Source organism: Thalassophryne amazonica, chromosome 19, assembly GCF_902500255.1.
Source record: "Thalassophryne amazonica chromosome 19, fThaAma1.1, whole genome shotgun sequence".
NCBI classification, from domain to species: domain Eukaryota; kingdom Metazoa; phylum Chordata; class Actinopteri; order Batrachoidiformes; family Batrachoididae; genus Thalassophryne; species Thalassophryne amazonica.
Window position 1 is genome coordinate 13,671,935 of NC_047121.1, and position 17,110 is coordinate 13,689,044.

The 17,110-nt window shown below is 41.6% G+C and overlaps 1 protein-coding gene across 3 annotated transcripts in view; it reads left to right on the forward strand.

The window, feature by feature from the left end:
• sfxn5a (sideroflexin 5a) overlaps nt 1-17,110 on the forward strand; it is a 102,569-nt gene that overhangs the window by 67,483 nt on the left and 17,976 nt on the right. For all 3 annotated transcript variants that reach the window (XM_034159976.1, XM_034159977.1, XM_034159978.1), the window contains 2 exons: nt 13,845-13,960; nt 14,140-14,225. In XM_034159976.1, the coding sequence (XP_034015867.1) occupies nt 13,845-13,960; nt 14,140-14,225 (202 nt within the window). The remainder of the gene's footprint in view (nt 1-13,844; nt 13,961-14,139; nt 14,226-17,110) is intronic.

Sequence of the window (17,110 nt, forward strand, 5' to 3'; positions counted from 1 at the left end):
AGAGGATTTGCAAATCATTGTATTCTGTTTTTATTTACATTTTACACAATGTCCCAACTTAATTGGAATTGGGGTTGTCGCTCCAACCTGTTAGAGCAGACAGTATCCAAAGTCACCAAAGCCCCCTGAGGTGAAGCAGTGCAGCACCAAGGTTAGTGGTTTCATTTTTGCCAGAAGGTTTTACCTCCTGGACGGAGGACCCGTCAGGGAGCACCTGGTGGCTGGGCTTGCCACGGAGCCTGGCTAGTCACAGCCCAAAAAAGACTATGTGGACTTTCCAGCTCCACCCTGTGGGCACACTACTCACAGGGGAAACCACTGAGGTTGGGTGTGCTGTTCAGTGGGTAGCAGGCCCTCGACTTTTACTGCTACCCTGGTGGCAGAGGCTTGCTGTGAGGGACAGAGCCGGAGCATGTGCGGAAGGTGGAGTGCTACCAGTTAGATGTCGTGGGTCTCACCTCCACACACAGTCTCGGCTCCAGAACAACTCTTCTTGATAGGGGTTGGACCGTAATCTTCTTTAGAGTTGTTCAGGGTGTAAGGCGCCGGGAGTGTGTGGGGATACTCACTAGTCCCCGGCTGAGCGCCACTACGTTGGCATTTACCACGTTAGATGAGAGGCTTGCCTCCATGTGCCTTTGGGTGGTGGGGGCTCTCTGACTGTTGTTTGTGCATATGCAGTGAACAGCAGTTCGGAGTATTCCACCTTTTTGGAGTCCCTGACTGGAGCCCCATACAGGACTCCAGTCAGGGACTCTGTTGTGCTGCTGGGACTTCAGTGCACACATGGGCATTGACAAAAACACCTGGAGAGGCGTGATTGGGAGGAACGGCCTCGCTGATCTAAACTCGAGCAGTCACTTGTTACTGGACTTGTGTGCTAGTCATGGACTGTCCATAATGAACACCATGTACGAACATAGGCATGTTCATAAGTGCACACGGCACCAGAGCACCTTAGGTCGAAGGTCGATTTTGTGATCATATCATCTGATCTGAGGTCGCATGTTCTGGACAATTGGGTGAAGAGAGGGGCAGAGCTGTCAAATGATCACAATCTGGCAGTGAGTTGGATCGGAGGGTGGGGAAGGACTTTGGACAGATCTGGTCAGCCCAAACGGATAGTGTGGTTGAACTGGGAACATCTGTAGGAGCCCACTGTCCGACAGACCTTCAACTCACACCTCCGGCAGAAGTTTCCTGGCATCCCTGTGGAGGCATTTTGAAAACCTCCATTGCTGAAGCTGCAAGCAGGGAGCTATGGCCTGAAGGTCTTAGGTGCCTCAAGAGGCGGCAACTCTTGAACACCGTGGTAGATGCTGGTGGTAAGGGACACCATCTGACTGAAGAAAGAGTCCTTCCAGCATATGTTATTCCGGAGGACTCTGGAGGCAGTTGCAAGGCGCTGACAGGCACGAAGGGTGTCAGCCTGTGCAGTCACGGAGGTCAAGCAGCGATGTGGGAGGAGTTTGGAGTAACAATGGAGAAGGACTTTTATTTAGCACCAAGGTGCTACTGGCGGACCTTGAGGCACCTCATAAGAGGAAAATTGGGAACCATCCAAGCTGTTTACAGTAAGGATGGGACTATGTTGGCCCCAACTGAGGAGGTAATTGGGCGCTGGAAGGAACACTTTGACGAACTCCTGCATCAGACTGGAGTGGCCTTTGTAGTAGAGGCAGAGCTGTAAGCAGGTGGTGGATCATCATGAGTTTCCCTGGTGGAAGTCACTGAGGTAGTCAAGCAACTCTGCAGTGGCAAAGCCCCGAGGGTTGATGAGATCCACTCAGAAATGCTGAAGGCTCTGGGTGTGGAGGAACTGTCTTGGATGAGACATCTCTTCAACATTGCAGTGAGGTCTGGGACAGTGCCTAAGGAGTGGCAAACTGGGGTGGTGGCCCCCATATTTAAAAAAGGGGACCAGAGAGTGTGTGTCAACTACAGGGGCATGACACTACTCAGCCAACCTGGTAATGTCGACTCCAGGGTGCTGGGAAGGAGGGTTCGGCCAATAGTCGAATCTCAGATTGAAGAGGAGCAATGTGGGTTCCATCCTGGTCATTGAACAACTGACCAGCTCTTCACTCTCACAAGGACCCCGGAGGGGGCCTGGGAGTATCAATCAACCAAATTTTATTTATAGAGCCCTTTTACAACACACAAGGTGCACAAAGTGCTTTCCATTAAAATCAAACAAGGAAAAGACAGTGTGCATAAACAGTTAACATTCAAAAAATAAAATGCAAAAAAAATAAAATAAATAAATACACCATCACTGCTTAATAAGTATCAAAAACCAGTCTGAACAAACAAGTTTTGAGTTGAGCTTTAAAAAGATCAAAGTCTGTCGTGGTTCTCATGTCAGGGGGAAGTTTGTTCTAGAGTCTAGGCCCAGCAACAGAAAAAGCTTGATCACCCCAGTGCTTATACCTGGTTCTTGGGACTTCCAGTAAAAGCTGGTCTGTAGACCTTAAGGCCCTGGTTGTGTTACGAATACACAACAGTTTGGAAAGGTAAGAAGGGGCAAGACCATTAAGAGCTTTAAAAACAAAGAGCAAAAATTTAAAATCAATTCTAAAAGAAACGGGGAGCCAATGAAGAGAATAAAGAACTGGAGTGATATGTTGGCGACGGGAAGTGTTTGTTAAAAACTGTGCAGCTGCATGTTGAACCAATTGAAGCCCTTTGAGAGACGACTGGGTCATCTCTCAGTATGCCCATCCTGAGAGTATGCCCATCCTGTCTACATGTGTTTTGTGGACTTGGAGAAGGCATATGATTGGGTACCCCAGGAGATACTGTAGGAGGTGCTGCGGGAGTATGGAGTGAGGGGACCTTTCTCATGGCCATCCAATCTCTGTACTCACAAAGCGAAATTCGGGTTCTCTGCAGTAAGTCAGACTCGTTTCTGCTGGGGGTTGGCCTCAGCCAGAGCTGCTCCTTTTCACCAATTTTGATTGTGATATTGGCTGGATTGTGATGGACAGGATATCAAGGCATAGTCGGGGGAGGAGGGTCTTCAGTTTGGTGCATTCAGGGTCTCATCACTGCTTTTTGCAGATGATGTGGTCCTTCATCAGACTGTGACCTCCAATACTCACTGGGTCGGTTCGCAGCCAAGTGTGAATTGGCTGGGATGATGATCAGCGCCTCTAAATCTGAGGCCATGGTTCTCAGCATCCTTGGGATGGTGGCTGGTGTTTCCCTTAGAGATAGGGTGAGAAGCTCAGTCATCCGTGAGTAGCTCGGAGTTGAGCCGCTGCTCCTTTGCATTGGAAGGAGCCAGCTGAGGTGGTTCAGGCATCTGGTAATGATGCTCCCTGGGTGCCTCCGTAGGGAGGCGTTCCAGGCACATCCAGCTGGGACCAAGGGGAAGACCCCGGACTAGGTGGAGAGATTATATCTCCACACTGGCCTGGGAATCCCCCAGCCAGAGGTGGTTAATCTGGCCCGAGAAAGGGAAGTTTGGGGTCCCCTGCTGGTGCTGATCAGCAGTTGCAGATGTATGTATTAATATTGTATGGTTGCAGGTAACTGATAAGAAATATATGCATGCAGGCAACATGTACATGCTTTCTGAACCTGCATCTGTGCTGCACTCTTTATACAGTGCTAAAGATTGGTGGGATTTAGATGTGATTTTTTTGGAGTGAGATGCAAATTCTGCAGACAGGCATTATCAACCTGCCAGCTCTGTGCATGACCACACCGTATTTTGACACCAACATGCCCACATGAGTGTACATCACATTGTGATTTGGAGGAAATGACAATGGCATCAAGTGGAAACTTGCACTGTGCTGTGCACTGTTTCCCTCTGTTTGAAAGAGACGACCCATTGTTTCTTATCCTCATGTCACGCCGCCCACTTATAAACATCAAATTAACCCTGACATGAAATTCCATGGGGAAAAGTTAATTCTCAGGAAACCAATCAGACCTAAAATCAGTGGCTGATTATGTCCCAAATTTCAGTGTTAAAATTGTATTGTTTTCCTTCATGTCTGTGATCACAATAAACCTCCACATGAGAACCAAACATGGCTGAGTGATCTGTAAAATTTTGCTGCTCCCATTATGTTTTTCCTCTCTGCAGGGTTAGTGATCTGTTAGATTTTTTATTTTCATATTTTTGTATGCATTCGTCGACACAACCTTTTTGTTTTTGTGCAACTCTTCCACGAGCATAACAAACACATTCATTCCCAGGGGTATAAACCTGTGTCCCAGAATGCCCCAGGGCTGCTGGCTCATAATTAAATTGTTTGTCTACTCCGTGTCCAAACCATTATGGTTCTTCTAATTAAATCAACAGGTTTCTGCAGCTCAGCCTTTGCCTGGTAATTGGCTCCTCGTTAGAACTCTGCTGCCGCAAACAAATTGGATAATTATCTCTAAAGTGCCGTCTATGTCAAGGCCTCATTTACCTGATTTCTGTTTGTTCATTGTTGTTGCTGTTTTTTTTTTTTTGGTAGACCCACTTAAAAGGTAATTAAAATGGCTAATTGAAGCGAGTGAAAGCAAAGTGCTGTTTGAGTTTTCACCCGCTTGATTTTGTTTGCTTAGTTAATGAAAGATTTATTTGTAATAACCTAATCAACTAGCAGCCTGTCATTCAATTAGAAATACAATCTGTTAAATAATGTTGAAAAATGACGCTGGATATTGAAAGATTGTATTGTAAAAAGGGGCAGAAAATATAAAATATAAGACTTGTTCTTCTCTCTGCTCCTTTTCATTCTGGTAATGGAGATGCTTTATTTCTGCTTTTCTGTTTTTTGTTTTTTGTTTTTTTTTTCTTTTAAATGAATGAAATAAATAAATAAATAAATTAGATTGTGAAGGCTTTAACTGGAGGGAAAGTCAGGCCACCAGGATTAATATCAGTAATTATTTTGTTGTCTTTGAAAATAATTTATGAATTATTTGTAATTTTTTAGAGAGTAATTACACAAAAAGTTCTTGGGTGGATTTCCGTGAGTATACTGACGGTAATTAAACCACAATTAGAATGTACAAAGTGTAATTATTTCTGAAAATGACTTGGAAAGTACAGCCACTTATTTCAGCGTTACCTGAGCAGACATTACTATAATCAGTTTATAGTTTGACTATATGAATTAATGTTTCAGCTATATTTACTTGCCAAACTCATGTTACCTGTCTGTGATTTGCTGTGGAGAACAAAAATAAAGCAAATCACTTGTATGTTTTTGAAAACAGAGAGAGCTTTTTGCTTTGTCAGTTGAATTCCACTCACGCATCGACCTGTCAGCCGTGTCACCCATAGGAAAGATAACACTTAGTGATGTTGTTTTAAATTAAAAAGGCTTCTGGCACCGCAGCTAAACTCTATAAATTAGTTTTCCTTATTCCTGTTGGAGTCCTGGAGAATGGTCCAACTATATTAACATATATTTGTGTTCATTTTGAGGGTAGTAACATTGTTTTCAAACCTTTTGTTCGCCCTTGTTATGTTTGTACATTGTTTGACATCATATTGAGTTTCTTTTATGACAGAAATCACGTCATCAAAGAAATACTTTATGTATTAGCTGAGCCGTGACCTGCAACCATAAGTGAGTGAACCAGAAGAGGCAAAGCAACATCTTTCAGAAGGACACTGAGTTCACCATCTTCCACCCAGCTCAAAGTGGTGCACTGCATAGCACAAGTACCATTGCTGTTTTCCAGCCAGTGCAATTATTGTTTTTATACCCGATGCTGAGGTTAAGTAGGATGTGTATTGGGTTCATTTGTATGCCCTGGGCATGTTAGTTTTAAATTGGGGTGTATTCAGGTGCAGTACAGGGGGCATTGTCGTGAGGCAACAAATTGATTTAGCCAGAGACTAGCAAAAACCTGGTCTAAAGTCTGGCACAGTTTCTCTGTGCTACCTAAATATTAGATCAGGTACACCTACATGGATAGGTTTGTGATGTGTGATCACTCTGCAAGTACTCTAAGGGATGTGTAGCAATCTACAATGAAATTTAAAGTGAACACAAACAATCAAAAGCTTAAATTAATGGAAAAGCATAAAACACTGATATGTTTTTGCTGTGTTTTTCATCCTCCATGATTTGACAGATAGGGTGTGTCAAAACAGTGCAAGTGGGGGATCTGTCTTAGCATTTTGGGATGAAGAAGATAAGATGGGTGGAGATGGAGAAGGTTTTGCGGATGCAGTGTATTCAACTGCTTCACCTCAGGGAGCTGTGGCGGATGTTGGAAATGATCCACTCCCATGCTTTTACGCTTTGTGTCTAGATCTATTCTGAGTCAGAAATCCTCTCAAGTCCACCATTGAAAAAGCAGTGTACTGGGTTTCATGGGTGTACATGGCTCTTACAGGTAATTACAGATGGAAGTCAAATTTGTCTAATTCATGTTGAACCAAAAACACATCCATGAATAATTAAAATACTAAATAATCTCCTTTGCTTCCTCTGCCTCGCTTTGTGCTGAGTTCATGCACCATGTAAAAAGCAATGTGGAGTTAAACATGCCCCAGATCAAGTTGCACTATGAGCTTTAGACCATATGCTGTATATCATCAAGATAGTGCCATCAGATTCTTCCAGTTTCAAGATCTGAACTTGCAACTTATTGCAATCTATATGGTTTGATTCAAGGGTGCAATTTAGAACTAGAAATTGGGGGGACAAAGTGTGAGGCCTGCAGGGCTGAAGCCCATAGGCCGGGGGTCTGGGGGCCGCTTTAGGCCCCCAGAAGCCAACGGTTTCTAGATAAGGTCAGATGCATTCTGAGCAGCCGGAACAGTAATTTTAATGTTTTGAGAAGACCATAAAGTGGACACCATTTGACTTATACAATTTGAAACTGTGGATATAAGTACTTTATTCTGAGAATAGCCAGCATTGATTTTATTAACATCCTGGTGTAAATAAGGTATCACCACATGTGTAGAACTCAAAAAGAATGATAGGTTGAGTTCTCATTAAAAAAAAAACAACTGCAATGTGGTAAAATGTATTAATAAATATGAAAGAACAGTCTCTTAATAATTATTAACTATTGCATACTGTATTTTTTTTTCTCAAGATTTGTTTATGCATACGAGGGCTGTCCGTAAAGTATAGGTCCTTTTTATTTTTTTCAAAAACTATATGGATTTCATTCATATGTTTTTACGTCAGACATGCTTGAACCCTCGTGCGCATGCGTGAGTTTTTCCACGCCTGTCGGTGACGTCATTCGCCTGTGAGCACTCCTTGTGGGAGGAGTCGTCCAGCCCCTCGTCGGAATTCCTTTGTCTGAGAAGTTGCTGAGAGACTGGCGCTTTGTTTGATCAAAATTTGTTCTAAACCTGTGAGACACATCGAAGTGGACATGGTTCGAAAAATTAAGCTGGTTTTCAGTGAAAATTTTAACAGCTGATGAGAGATTTTGAGGTGATTCTGTCGCTTTAAGGACTTCCCACGGTGCGAGACGTCACGCAGCGCTCTCAGGCAGCGTCATCAGCCTGTTTCAAGCTGAAAACCTCCACATTTCAGGCTCTATTGATCCAGGACGTCGTGAGAGAACAGAGACGTTTCAGAAGAAGTCGGTTTCAGCATTTTATCTGGATATTCCACTGTTAAAGGAGATTTTTTTAATGAAAGACGTGCGGACGGGTCCGCGCGTCGGGACGCAGCCGACGCGGCGCGGCGGCACAGGAAAAACACCTCCGTGTTGATAACCATTTGTTAAAATCCAGTTGGCTTTTGATGGCTTTCAGTGGAGTGAGTATATGAGAAATTGTTTAACTGCTGGACATGTTCCAACTTGTCCTTAAGGCTTCCAGCAGAGGTGTTTTTCCTGTGACGGAGCGTCGCGGTGGCTGCAAGCCGACGCTGCAATCCGCCCGCACGTCTTTCATTAAAAAAATCTCCTTTAACAGTGGAATATCCGGATAAAATGCTGAAACCGACTTCTTCTGAAACTTCTCTGTTCTCTCACGACGTCCTGGATCAACAGAGCCTGAAATGTGGAGGTTTTAAGCTTGAAACAGGCTGATGACGCTGCCTGAGAGCGCTGCGCGACGTCTCGCACCGTGAAAAGTCCTTAAAGCGACAGAATCACCTCAAAATCTCTCATCAGCTGTTAAAATTTTCACTGAAAACCATCTTAATTTTTCGAACCATGTCCACTTCGATGTGTCTCACAGGTTTAGAAAAAATTTTGATCAAACAAAGCGCCAGTCTCTCAGCAACTTCTCAGACAAAGGAATTCCGACGAGGGGCTGGACGACTCCTCCCACAAGGAGTGCTCACAGGCGAATGACGTCACCGACAGGCGTGGAAAAACTCACGCATGCGCACGAGGGTTCAAGCATGTCTGACGTAAAAACATATGAATGAAATCCATATAGTTTTGGAAAAAAATAAAAAGGACCTATACTTTACGGACAGACCTCGTAAGTTTGAAAAAACAACAGATCATAAGTTTAGGATAAATTACTTATCATGAATTTAATTTTCGAAGTGGCACTAATGACAACATTCATACTGAACATAATTTCGCTTGCATAGACTGATTTTGGAGATCAAGCAATAATTGCAGATGGGCTTTCTGAGGTCCCAGATAGCTTTTCTGATTTCCTTTCTAACTTTCAGAATTTAGTAAATTAGCATATGGTCCATTGATACTTATGTGTAGACACTAGTCCCTAGAGGCAACTATTTTTGGTTTCAGATCTGGGCAAATGCAGTCCCAGAAAATTCCGAATGTGACAAACAAGAAACAGGTGTTGTAAACAAGTCAATGCTGCTAAAAATACAAACTTGCAGAAACAAAGATACTATTCTGACATGGTTTTGCACATAAAACTGACATAGCATGTTTCAAGTACACACATATATGTCAGAAGGTGGTGGGGGGCATACCATATCCTGTCCCCCCTGGTTGAAAAGGTGGGGGGGACATGTCCCCCCATCCCTCACCAAATTGCGCCCATGGTTTGATTTCATTAGAAGCAAAAACTGTTGAGCAGGTTTTTAAGGCCCCTCCCACTGGCGGAAGATTTGCGCATGAATTGAGCACAAACTTGGTTTATATTCGCCTAACATCTGCAATATCTGTGAAACATGCTTGTATGAGTCGACCAACATCCACACACATCCGGAATTATCCGCAGAGGCACGGTTTTCCGTTGCCAGGATTTTTGAGATGCACAAAATTTTGGTTGCGGATGACATCCGCCTTACATACTCAATACATACTCTATGCGCTGTATATCCGCTGATATCTGCAACTGATGGGGTATTGCGGCTTGGCAGCGGACTGGGACAGTGTGTAAAATGGATATATAGCATGCCTATCGTCCACATTACGAACTGAAATAAATTGTAGCGAATGCATAAACATTGGCCACGAATAAACCGTTTGTATTACATCTGCTTTGCATCTGATTTGCGGACAATTTGTGAATGCATAACAAACACTTCACGTAAACCCAAAGTACTATATAAATGTGGCAGAAATCAACATACTTGCCAGTCATTGCCAGTCCAGCTGTGGAGACGTACAGATGTAGTTATGGATCCCCAATGACGTAGTGTGATAGTTGCTGCCATCCAACAATTTACCAATCAACTTGTCCAGATCCAGCAACTGCTCCAGAGGCTGTGGTGTTGGTGTGAATAGTGATGCTGAAAGGCCTGAGTGTGCTTCTTTTATGACCGCAATGCAGATGCTGCGTATGTGCAATACAACCGCTGTTTCTGCAACATGTGCGCAACGCACTCTCAATACATCCGTAATACTTTTGTGATAATCACAATGCGTCCGATAAGTTTCCTCAATACATGCGTTATACATCTGTGATTGTTTGTCATATATTTGCTATACATTATAAATATATCCATAATTCATACTGAGAAATTTGTCATTCTTGCCCAATTTTGTTGCAGATGACAACGAACGCCCGAAATTTGTATACTCAATTCATGAGCAATTAATCCTCTCCTCAGTGGGGCAGGGCCATTACTGAGAGAGAAACAGCAGAAATGCTTAAAACCAATTAACTTCACAATAGTTTTATTCTGTGTTTTAGTACCCCCGAATTAGAAAAATTTGGGATTGAAAATGCAAACAAAACTACCCACACGGATTCTTGCATTAGTTTATTGCACACAGTATGAACCCAAGTTACTGGTCAACTTAATTTCATTTGTTAATATACATCCATTCCTGCATTTCAAAGCACATTCCAGAAACATTTGGGATGCTAAAGCTTTTTTCCATTTTATAATGTTGTATTCCTTCTCACAATACAAAAAAGCTATTTTGGCATTGAAAATGCCAAACGATGAAACGTTTCAAGTAGGGATGTGAATCTCATCACTGACAACGATTTGATAAACATCTTGATACACTACCAGCGATACGATACATCTTGGAATGTACATGATGATACGATGTGATACAATTCACCCCTGTTCCCGATTTGATGCGATTTGATATTTATTTGATGGCGATTCAATTCCTCACAATGCGATATGATGCCATTTGGTGCGATACGATGTGAAGAAATTATACCAAAAATTTAAATAGAAAATAAGAAGCTGCAGTTCAGTATGGTACTATGGTATTCTTCTTCGTGTGATTCTATTAGAAGCACAGGACTTGTTTTACTCCAGATTCAACGTTAAGGAACAGGAATCGGTTTCCTCATATTTGGAACCTGTTTAATCATAATGTCAGAACTTAAACAGTACAGTAAACAGTAAGACAACATCACTGTCAATGTGTGACTTAAAGTGACACTTTCAATAGTGCAATGTCCAAATTCCTGTCTGCCAGAAAATACTAATATGAACTCTTCGGCAGGTAGCCTAATAAAATAGTGAGAAGCAGAAAGCATAAAGATTTTTAATATGAATAATACAAATAATAATAACCTTTCACAATTGTCTTTTACAATTGCTTGTGCAGAGAAAGATGCAAACTATTATTTGGCAGTCATAGCTGCTGTAAATGGAGTGTCTGACTCTCACTGAGTCATATTCAATGTCCATAAAACAAACAAAAGAATCAAATAAAATATACTTTTGAAAACAGATCTATCTGTAAATGCCATTCTCACTGCTTAACACCTACTTTGGTGGTTTATTTCATGTGGCTTTTTTCAGTTTTTTTTTTCAGGAATATTAGTTGCTCCACATGTTCAGGAAGAAGCAGACTGTGCTCTGCTGTCACAATATCACCTGCTGTGCTGAACACTTGTTCAGAGGGAACTCTTGTTGCAGGGATGGACAAGTAGCTCCTGGACAGTTCTGAAAGCACTGGAAGATCCACTTGTTCTTTCCACCACTGCAACACATTGTCATTCAGAGCTAAACTATTCCACCCGTGTATTTTGCTATTTCCTCCTTAGCTCTCCCGCTCTCTCTGCCAGTGTAAGGTTTAGCAGCGCGGCATTCCTTACAAATGACCTGCGTCTTGTTATGTTTCTCATCTTTTTAAAAAAGCCAAAGTATTTCCAAACACCTGATTTAAATGTTTTAGGTGCATCAAAAATTTCCTCTGAGTGCTTGCCGCTGTTGTCGCGGGGCTCCATGTTTGTTAAAAATGTATTTTCAAGCTTCCGTCTGTCATGCATTCATGGTGCATTGGAAAAAATTGATGCAAGCAGGCAGCAAGTGATCCATCCGCGATTCATCTCACCAAATGAATCGATGCACACTGAATGAATTGATGCACTCGCATTGCACATGTTGATATCTAGATACCGATTCGTACCGATTAATCTCCACATCCCTAGTTTCAAGTGTTATTTTGTTCCTTTCTTCCTGCAAACTTGTCTTAAGCTCTGCAACAGTAAGGGGTCATTGTTGTTGCATTTTTCTTTTCAAAATTTTGCACACATTCTCTGTTGGGGACAGGTCAAGACTACAGGCAATAACCTCAGTACCTTCCCCTCTTCTTCCATAGCCATGTCTTTGTAATGTGTACAGAATGTGGTTTTGCAATAGCTTGTTGAAAAATGTGAGGAAATCTGTGGAAAACATGTTGTCTTGAAGGCAACATATGTTGCTCTACAATCGCAATCTGATTTGTTGCATTAATGCTGTCATCACAGAAATGGAAATTACTTTAGCCAAGGGCACTGACACAACCCCATACCATGACAGATCCTGGCTTTTTGACTTGTTCATGATAACAGTAAGGATGGTCCTTTTCATCCTTGGTGCGGAGTACATGGTATCCATTTATTCCAAAAAAGGTCTGGAATTTTGATTTGTCTGACCACAGTACACATGTCCTCTGTGTAATGGTCAAACCCAAATGCTTCTCAGCCCAGAGTACTCAACACTGCTTCTTGTCAAGTTTAACATAAGGCTTCTTTATTGCACAGTAAAGTTTTAAGTAGGATTTGTCAATGTAACTCCATATTGTGGTTGGCAAAAGTTTCACAAAATAATCCCTTCCACATGTTATATCAGCTATTGATGAACAACAGTTGATGATGTAGTCCTGCGTGAGAGTTTGGAAATCACAGATGTACAGCTTAGGCTTGCACTCTTCATCGTCCGATTTTACGCACTGTAGAGAGAGAAATGGGAAAATCTCTTCCAATTTTTCTTTGAAAAACATTTTTAAACATTAAAATATTTTTCTCACACATTTGTTGGCAAACTGAAGATTCACTGCCCACTGTGGCTCCTCAAAGACACCATATGCATGTGAACCAAAATATGTTTGCAATCACCTGTTGACATCACCTGTTTGAAATAACACATTGTCCTTGTCTCAACCTTTGTTGTGGAAAGTGTTGTGGACTTGAAATACAGGAAAGGATGTACATTGACAAATGAGGCAAAGTTAGCACAGTGGCTCAGTGGTTAGCACTCTTACTTCAACGCAAGAAGGTTTAGGGTTCAGTTCCACCCATGCCCAGTTCCTTTTTGTGCGTAGTTTGCATGTTCTGCCCGTGTCTGTGTGGATTTTCATTGGGCATTCCAGTTTCCTCCTACCATCAAAAAAGACATGCACATTAGAGTCTGCTCCTTTCTTTGACCAAGGCCACTTCTCTACATCACTGCTTGCTGGATTGTGTGTAACCTTTAGTTGGGAAGAGATAAGTGCAGAGGGCAGATTTTGTTTGACAACGGCTGCTCATCTTCTTCTAGATAACCACACAAAATCTGAAATATCTTTTCGGTTCATACTGTCTGCAATGAAATAGAAGTCAAAGTAAGTGTAAGCATCACTGCTGGGGGATGTTGTATATTTTTTTAAATAATATTTTCTATACTGTTCAATTTCAATTTATTTTATTTGTACAGTGCCCCCCGGAGCAAGCAAACAGGCGGCAGTGGGAAGGAAAAACTTCCTCTGGTGATAATGAGGAAGAAACCTTAAGTAAACAAGACTCAGAGGGGTGACCCACTGCTTAGGCAGCTCCGTTCCAACTTTTTCTGATTTGAAGTTGTATTTGCCGTCACTCAATTCATGATAATAAAACTGGAGATAAACTATGATGTAGATATGACGTGTGTACCATATTCTAATATTGACTTAATGTGTTCACAAGAATATTTACACAGAGGCAAACATGATGACTTTTCAGTTTTACCTCATATGAGGTTCATCGTGGCAGGACATAAAAGTCCAACTTCAGTTCAAGCGGATCTTCATTTTTGATTTACCATATCATTGCTTCATTCATGTTTATCTCCACTTATATAATGAATGAAGTTAATTCATATTTACAGCTGCATATGTGACACACCATCCATTCATATTCATCCACATGTTTGTCTTTAGTGTTATCTACACTTCATTTACCTCTATTCACTCCTGTTTACTCACTTTTTTGGGTATTTTCATCTCTCCAGCAAGTGCCAACGTGTGCAATGTGGTTCTCATGAGGCACACTGAGTTATCAGAGGGCATCAGTGTGCTTGACAACAATGGAAACGTGGTGGGAACTTCAAAAGTGGCTGCCAAGCATGTATGTCACCCAAACATCCATTTGTGATAAAAACACATTTTTGTATTATTAGTTTGCATTGAAAAGCTGTTTTGCGAAATTGTTCATTTCTGATAAAATTATACGAATATGTTTTTTTAATCGTATGTTTTTTAATCCAAAGCTATTTTTCCTGTTTTATGTGATGATTGTAATTATAGGCACTTCTAGAGACAGCCATGACCAGAGTGGTCATGCCAGTGCCAATCGTGGTGCTTCCTCCTGTCATCATGGCTGCACTGGAAAAGTAGGAAATGTCAAATTCCTTGATTTAAATCTTTGATGAGTCAGTGGGTTTTTCAATTTGCTTATGGCTTTGGATATACTTTGACAAAATTTTTAGAGGTGTTCTTGAGTTACACTGTATAGGTGCCAGAATGCTTGTAAAGGGATGTCCACACATTTAGAGATCATAGGTCGAGGTTGCAGATGTCGAGGTCAATTTGAGCAACACTGAATCTTTCAGCACCATAAGAACTCAAAAGTAGCTGGGATATGATGATCATAGTTCAAGGACAAGGTTGTGGAGGCTAATATATTAATTCATTCATTCATTTTCTATACCTGCTTATTCCAATCAAGGGTCATTGGGCACGCAGAGCCTATCCCAGCAGTGATAGGGTGAGAGGCGAGGTACACGGCCACATACAGACAGACAGTCAAACACATTCACACTTGCATGCACACCTACGGTCGATTTAGAGCCAGTAGTTCCCCGAACCTGCATGTCTTTAGAAGTGGGAGGAATCCGAAGCACCTGGAGGGAACCTATTTGAGCACGGCAGAACATGCAGAATCCCAGTGGTGGGCACAGTTCCGCTAACTGCTAATTAGCAAAGCTAACTTTTTTGTTAGCGGATTAGCTTTTCAGCTAACTTCAAAAACCATCAGCGGACCAATTAGCTTCCACTAAATTTAGTTTTGTTAATAATAATTAACATAAGTAAAGCCAAACAGTCAAAATTGTTTGTAAACCCTAAAATCACATGTTAGTTCCTGTCTGTTTTATTTTGCAGCAGTCAGGTAGCTGTGAGGAGCTAAGCTCAACCCGACCCCAGCAGAAGGGACCTGGCTACCTGACTACTACAAAGAAAAAAAAAAAATGCAATTACATTCACAGCATACAGTGCCCCTGATGTGGGCAAAAGGCATAAACAGAAAAGCAGGTTTGACTTATGGTTTGATTTAAAAACCAAACTAATTCCATATGGTTATTGATATTAATGTTAATAACTGTCATTTGTACAAAGTTAAAATATCACAAATATCCTTTAGTTTTAAAGTAATGTACTAATTCTGAAAGTTTGAGTATTAAAACTCACAGATGCCAAAAGGCATTATGGGAAATTGAGCCTCCTCATCACTGGTTGGTTGGTTGGTTGGTTGGTTGGTTGGTTGGTTGGTTGGTTGGTTGGTTGGTTGGTTGGTTGGTTGGTTGGTTGGTTGGTTGGTTGTAAAAAAAAAAAAAAAAAAATACCAAAAACTCACAAGTTACTGTAACGTGTGTGTTGGTTTTTACAAATAAATCTGTATTTGTAAATGTGCAATTTTTTTCATTTGTAAAAAAAAAAAGGCATTTGCAAAACTGAAAATTCTGTTTAAGTGTGATGCAGTGCACCGAATGGCGACCGTATGACAGTTGGATGCTATTTACACTCCTGTCCAGTAGATGAAGGTGTTCTATGGATTTTGATCAAAAATGCAATAAACTGTCCAGAATTAGTTTGGTTTTTACATCAAACCATAAGTCCAACCTTTCCTTTTCTGCCTCACGTCTGGACCACTGTATGTTGAATGTAAATGACTCTTCCTTACTCAAAATTGCACTCAGCTTATCTTTGGCCTCAGCTTCTCTTTGTGCGCCCTGCCTATAGCGGGCAGGGTGCACAAAGACAAGCTCTCACTCATTGTTTGTGTTGGGTTTGTGATCGCCTTTGATTCTACTCAGAAGTATTGGCAGTGCTTAAACTCAAAACTGGCTTGTCAGTAGCTGACAGTGTACTGGAGGCACTACTAAAAGTTGCCGGTTATTGGTTAGCTGTAGCTTCTGCTAATATTTTTTTTAAATCGGTTTATCGGTTTATCGTTATAAAAGTTAACTTTTCAGTTAGCGGATTAGCGGTTATCAAAGCTAATTTTTTGGTTAGCTGTGCCCACCACTGCAGATTCCACACAGAAAGGACCAAGCAGGAAGAGGTCCCAGGTCCCTGGTGTGAGGCAAAAGTGCTAACCACTATGCCACTGTGGTGCCCACAGTCAATATAATTCTAGTTTGTTAGTTACAGGTTTTTTCAGTGCAGAGCTGCCAAAACTACTGCAATAATTATTGCAAAACTCTTTGTATGTCATTGTTGTACTGCATTTAAATTTAATATTTCAGACATATTTGTAATGCTGTTTGCTCAGGTATTGGACAGGTACGTTAGAGTTTGTCTCATATCTCTCAGAATCAACTCTTTAAAACAAACTGCCCACAGAATAAAAAGCCAGTTAAAGGAGCAGCAATAAATATTAAAAATGCGCACTTTATACACATTATGTTTTAAATAAAAGAAAGTGCAGGTAGATATCAAAGTGCATAAACATGTATGCTTGTGTTTGAGAAGAGCAACACCTTTTGTAGTCAAGATTTAGTGCACAAAACAAAGGATGATTGTGGAAGACTGTGATAAATCTGAAGGTTACCTGGGACTATGAGAAGGGGGTTAAGTAGTTGAACAGAAAACAATCTGCAGTGTGTTGTGAAGTGTTAATTGCCCGTGGTGTGAATAAGGTGGTGGAATGCAGTGTTTCTTTGTGGCCTTAGTGGTTTTAAGCCCCTTTCACACTGGGGCTGCTACCAGTTGCGTTGTGTCGTCATGGTGACGCTGTATGGAAGCAACTCAGTGCCGAGACGATGCAGCTCGACACCACAATAGTGCGTGGGGCACAAAGGACGAATCAAATCGGATGCCAAAAATAAATCCTCTCCCTCCCAACTCTTCTGTACTTTGTTGCATGGTGAAACTGTCTGATAAGACCGATGACTAAGTTGTGCACATATCTTTCATCACAGAACCTACTGTGGACAAACTGTATCTGCCTGAATTACCGACCAATTCCCATTTAAGTCAAAATGGGAGTCTTGTTACT